We start from the raw sequence: 6,078 nt of genomic DNA, 5'->3' as shown, positions 1-6,078 counted from the left end.
TATTTCGGATGCTGTTGTCCACCGTTCTTGTAAAACCTCTAACGCTCCTGGAATAACGGAGGCAACTAGGAAAAGGCAATCTAAAAGAAAAATTGTCCAAGATCAAGAAGATATGGTTGTGAGACACGTCAATCTTTATCCCAGAATGGAGTCTCATTTTGGCCGTAAAAGCTCATCAAGGGAGTATTTGCAAACAGGACTGAGTTTAACGGAAATATACCGCCAGTATGAAAAGTGGTTTCAACAATCAGATTTTACACCACATTTAAAAGTCAAATATGGTATATACCGAAACATTTTTAAAGAGGAGTGTAACATTTCATTTTCAGCCCTTTCAAGGATCAGTGCGGTAATTGTGTTGTGTATGATCTGAAGAAAAAAGCGAACACACTAACTGAAACGGAACAACAAGGCCAAGAAAACCACTTGAAGAGGAAGAGTCAAGCTCGTGAAACAAAAACCAAAGATAAAGAAGAAAACGGTCCACATATTATAGTGGTATCTTTTGATCTAGATGCTGTTCTGATTTATCCAAAAATAAATGTTGGCGAAGCGTACTACCTTCGTAAATTATCAGACTACAATTTAAGAATCTTCAACATGAAGGAAAAGCAGGGATACGCTTACCTTTGGCCTGAAAATGAAGGTAGTCGTGGCTCAAATGGTATTGGATCAGTACTGTTTTCATTCTTACTAAATCTAGAGGACATTGGAAGTTATTCGAAAGTGATTTTATACAGTGACACCTGTAGTGGTCAAAACAGGAGCAGGAAGGTCTGCACTATGATGATTCTATTTCTTGCAAGATCTAAAAACATCACGGAAATCCAACAGAATTTTTTCGAATCTGGACACTCCTTTAGGGAGTGTGACTCAATACACTCTTGCATTGAGAGGAAAGTGCAAAGTACGTACACACATATCCCTTCTGACTTCATCATGGCTATAAAGAACTCGTGTCTGAAAAAGCCCTACGTAGTTTAATTATTTACTCATGAGAAATTTCTACATTTTGGTTCTTGTAATGATCAACTATTCAAGAAAAATGCTTTTGGAGGAATTTCAAATGCCAAGTTGCTAACCTATCGTAAAGATGAAAATCTGGTTAAATTTTATAAGGAACAGGAAATTACAGACAATGAAAGAAATAACCCCATCTCCTTCTTAAAACGTGAATTTTTTTGAACGCTTGAAAAATTTTAACTTAGCGAGAGCATATGAGAACCCAATTGCCATAGACAAGAACAAGAAAAATGATCTAATCAAACTATGCAATTTCTTGCCAAGGGATGTGGCTCCTTTCTTTAAAAACCTTCCAACTACTAATGATAGAAACGAGGAATAGACTGAAACACCGGTATGTACTTCTGAAACCTTATTTTTTTTAAAAAAATTGTTTAGTTATAAATATAAACTTGTGTTATAAACTCACTATATTTGCATATACACATTATATTAACTAATTCATATTAATAAAAGTTTTAATAAAAAACAATGGGCTTTTAATTTGGTCAAATTAATACTTTTCAAATTAAGTTCCTTAGTTTGTTCAACAAAACCACGTAACTTGGAAGGTTTTGTAAAAACGGCGCGAAACCACGCAATTTAAGATAAGAAAAGTGTGCGTCATCACGTTTTCGATCCAAATTGATTTCAATCGACCTAATCTAACCTTAATTGAAATAAATTTGTATATTGATAATTAGTCATTGGACATTTTTATTTATGACCTTATTGTTTTTGGTGTGTTTTTTCTTAGTTCCCTCTTGGCCAATTTACATCGTGAATCAAAATCTAGATCTAGATTTTTGCTCGAAGATCTATTAGGTCCGAGATTCCCGTCTTTGTCTGTTCGACGACCTATTGGTATACTACGAGTTATTTGTAAGTTTTTTTAAATTTTAATTTCTTCAAATTTGTTTAGCTTTTTTGTCCCTTTTCATTATGGATTATTCTACCTTTCGAAGACATCAGCGAGCAGAAGAGTATCAGTTAGTACGTAGAGTTTTTGATATTCATCAAGATTATTTAGGTTAAATTTAAGGAAGATCCATTGGGCGTACACATAGTCCTCTCGAGATATGGGCTCAAGACCATTGAAAAATACTTCCTTGCGAAGGAGTGACGATTTTTCAAACTTGCTGAATCCATCCATGTCATCATATGTGAAAACTCCTTTCCTAGTCAAACGTTCGGCGTAAGTCTTAAAATGCTCAAATAATGGAAATTAATTTAATCCTTTCACTCGGAGATTAACCTACAAGGACTCTAAAGATGTATTTAAAACTGCAACGAATTCAAAAATCGTACACTACCTAATGTAAATATAAGTTTATATGTGCGCTTTGAAAAGCATTTTGCTTGCCTAACCTCTCTCTAAAATTAAAATATGAAATTCAAATGAAAAATTTCTTTAATCAAAAACAAATATTTTCTTCTTCGGGAAGGAACTAGATCTGGATCGGGCTGTCTGTGTTCCTTAGAAAATCCTCGTTTTTGTCCCCAAATGGACGATATTCCAACTCTTCTCTCGTTACAACCGTCGCAATCGGAACTTACTCGATGCAGTCATAAAAAGGTTCGAGTTTGATACAGCTAACATCGATTTTGACGCAATCGGAGCTTTCTGTGTCGATAGTTCTACTGTCTACGTCAGAAGGGGCCACTTCCGCTTTCATGGCACACGCGCAGTGGGGCTCATCAGTCAGATATTCAATCTGTTCCCTCGTTAAACGTCGCAGTCGCACCAAACAATACCGAGCTCCCGTTTGACAATCAAAGGAGTCAGACTGAAGTGGCTGTGATTGGCGCACTCGTTCTTTGTGCTGACCGATCGAGTCGCCAATTTGGTTTTCAGATGGAACATGCATTCGACGATGCGCTTGGAGGGTTTTATTGGTAGCGAAGTTCCGGTCGTAGCTGGGGAATTTGTGGGCCTTTTTACCGTGAGAGTAATGTCTTCTTTCGTGAAGAAGTAAACTTTTGTTAAAGACAGGCAGATTTCCCCCCTTTTCGCCCGTATGAGTTCTTTTGTGGTGAATCAATGAAACCTTCCATGCAGATGCGAAGCTACACTGGTCACACTGAAAGGGTTTCTCACCAGTGTGAGTTCTTCTGTGGCGAATCAATGAAACCTTCCATGCAGATGCGTAGTTACACTGGTCACACTGGAAGGGTTTCTCGCCCGTGTGAGATTTTCTGTGGTTAATCAATGCATCTTTCCGTGCAGACGCATAGTCACACTGGTCACACAGGAAGGGTTTCTCGCACAAATTTCCATATCTATACACTCTTTTTAGAAACGTTTACTGGGCGCCGCCATTATCGTACAGACAACCGACGAGGAGGCCCTCTACCGCAGAAATTTCGTCCCCTTAAAACCGTAGACTGTAAGGTAATGGCGTTCGATTGGGAAGGCGCGTTTAAGAGTCTATAAAGAACGAGTTCTAATATGGGTTTCAATTTTAATTGTATATTGTATTTGTTTTCAACTAATTTCGAGAAAGACTGCGAGAAAAATACTTTTTTAAAATTAACACAAGCAGTGAAAGAATTTTGTAGTGTTAGCAAAGGCCTTGAAAAATACTAATTGGGTAGACGTCTACAAAGACATGTTTTGCATTTTTACACTTTGACATAATAAATAATAAACTTGAGACGTTTCAGTTTATTTTGATGAAACATAATTTATTTTGGCAACGTAAGTGGTATAAACTAGTGTCACTCATCCTCCATTTACAGTGAAGAGCATTTTATCCGAAGGGGATGGGCCGGAACCGAGGTGGGTAGAGCTTGATATGGCAAATCTGGAAAAGGTTGCTACGGACAGCTGCCCAAGTTGCAAATAATTATAATATAGAACAATTCTTATCGAATTAATTGCTTAAAGGTTCCACGAGTTACCAAGCTGAAACTTTCGAAATGTTCTGACAAAATACCGCAAAATGTTTCTATGCCATTTGTATCTGCGCATTTGCGCGCCATTTTGAGATTTTGAGATATTTTGGGTTAAAATTGACAGAAATGGCCAAATTTCAGTTGTTTTCAACCTAAATCGCCATTTTTGCAAGGGTTTATTAAAATCAAAGTTTGATAGGTTTATGATACATCAAAAGCACGGATATGTAGCGCCACCAGCTCACGCTATCGTCTCCAAAGTTATATTTTTGAGATAATCTCACCCAAACAAAGCCAAATATATATAATTGTTATAGGTAGATACGCTGTGGATTTTTGGCTACAAATTCGGTCTCCCAGCACACTGTGCATAGCCATCTTCGATACATAGACCCAATAAAAAATAACGTAGCCGACACTTTCTTTAATGACCTTTTTCTTAAGATCATTCAGAAACTTAAAAGAGGAAAAGCTGTTGGTACTTATTCTCTGCAAACTGAATTTATCCTAGCGATACGTTGAATCCTTCTCATTTACAATGAAATTCGCGTATCTAGAAATATCCCCGGCAGTTGGACGGAATGTCGGACTAGCATGTTCCACGAGGGCGGGGAAGCCAGCGAATGAGCTGAAATACTTAGGACCTATAGCTGTCACTTCTATTATGTATAAAGTTTACGCCAAATGTATAAATAACGCCTAGAACCGATAGGGAAAAAAACTTTGTGATTTCGAAGAATCTTTAAATTATTCACTTTACTCGTGATTTAATCGAATTATTCACTTTCCTCGTGACTTAATCGAATTATTCACTTTCCTCGTGATTTAATCGAATTCTTCAATTTACTCGTGATTTAATCGAATAATTCACTTTACTCGTGGTTTAATCGAAATATTCACTTTACTCGTGATTTAATCGAGTTATTCATTTTTCTCGTGATTTAATCGAAATATTAACTTTACTCGTGATTTAATCGAATTATTCACTTTACTCGTGATTTAATCGAAATATTCAATTTACTCGTGATTTAATCGAGTTATTCACTTTACTCGTGATTTAATCGAAATATTCACTTTACTCGTGATTTAATCGAATTATTCACTTTACTCGTGATTTAATCGAAATATTTACTTTACTCGTGATTTAATCGAGTTATTCACTTTACTCGTGATTTAATCGAGTTATTCACTTTACTCGTGATTTAATAGAATTATTCACTTTCCTCGTGATTCTTGTTCGATTCCGCTATTCTTGTTCGATTCCGTGAGCCTTAATTTTAGGAGATTCAAATAATATAGTGTAAGAGCAGATGCGTAGTTACACTGGTCACACTGGAAGGGTTTCTCGCCCGTGTGAGTTCTTCTGTGGCGAATCAATGCACAATTTTCTGCAAACGCAAATGCACACTGGTCACACTGGAAGGGTTTCTCACCCGAGTGCGTTCTTCTGTGGTTAATCAATGCACCTTTCTGTGCAGACGCGTAGTCACACTGGTCACACTGGAAGGGTTTCTCGCCCGTGTGAGATTTTATGTGGTTAATCAATGCACCTTTCTGTGCAGACGCGTAGTCACACTCGTCACACTGGAAGGGTTTCTCGCCCGTGTGAGTTCTTCTGTGGTTAATCAAATTACTCTTATGGCTCGTTGTGTAAAAACATTCTGAGCATTTGTGCATCTTTTCTTCTCTGCTGCTCATTTTGAAAGTTTCACTCGGAATCAAAGGCAATTTTTGGATTTATGAAATAGTGTGGCTCATACAAAAGCCTAAGGCAAATAAAAATTAAAATATTAGCGAAAATCAATTAGGGTGGTGGAACAACTTAATCATTGGGCGCCAGTAAGTCAAAATAGCCACACTGATGACCCTTAAATTTAATTAGTTTTAGTGTGATTTACAAAATATTCATAGTATATCTGATCGTTTCTTTTCGGCGAATGTACCATCGAACCTAGCCTTTTTCTAATATTGTATTGAATAAAGAAAATTCTTCCTGTGCTTTACTCTATATCGATGGGGTCATATGCTTCAGTGTAACAATTTCTTTTCGCCAAAAATCAATAAGCCTCGGTAACAAGTTTGGTGTAGTAGGTTACACAACTTCGCAAATTTTGTCTTTCAATACTACATTGAAATAAAGTGAATATTATAACTCTGCAGGCTTGCCACAATATTTTTAGA

At 36.8% G+C, this 6,078-nt stretch overlaps 1 protein-coding gene across 1 annotated transcript; it reads right to left on the bottom strand.

The window, feature by feature from the left end:
- Window positions 1-5,112: 5,112 nt before the first annotated feature.
- On the bottom strand, window positions 5,113-5,595 carry LOC149968692 (uncharacterized). The gene has a single exon (XM_090156056.1). The coding sequence runs from the start codon at window positions 5,593-5,595 to the stop codon at window positions 5,113-5,115; it is 483 nt and encodes a 160-aa protein (XP_090012182.1).
- Between the last annotated feature and the right edge of the window lie 483 nt (window positions 5,596-6,078).

Source organism: Leiobunum rupestre, chromosome 1 (assembly GCF_980474605.1).
Source record: "Leiobunum rupestre chromosome 1, qqLeiRupe1.1.hap1, whole genome shotgun sequence".
In the NCBI taxonomy this organism is placed as follows: domain Eukaryota; kingdom Metazoa; phylum Arthropoda; class Arachnida; order Opiliones; family Sclerosomatidae; genus Leiobunum; species Leiobunum rupestre.
This window is presented reverse-complemented; position numbering and strand designations above follow the sequence as displayed.

Bases quoted from the DNA above. Each gene is read 5' to 3' on its own strand.
- LOC149968692 (XM_090156056.1), bottom strand. From the start codon at position 5,595: ATGAGCAGCAGAGAAGAAAAGATGCACAAATGCTCAGAATGTTTTTAC.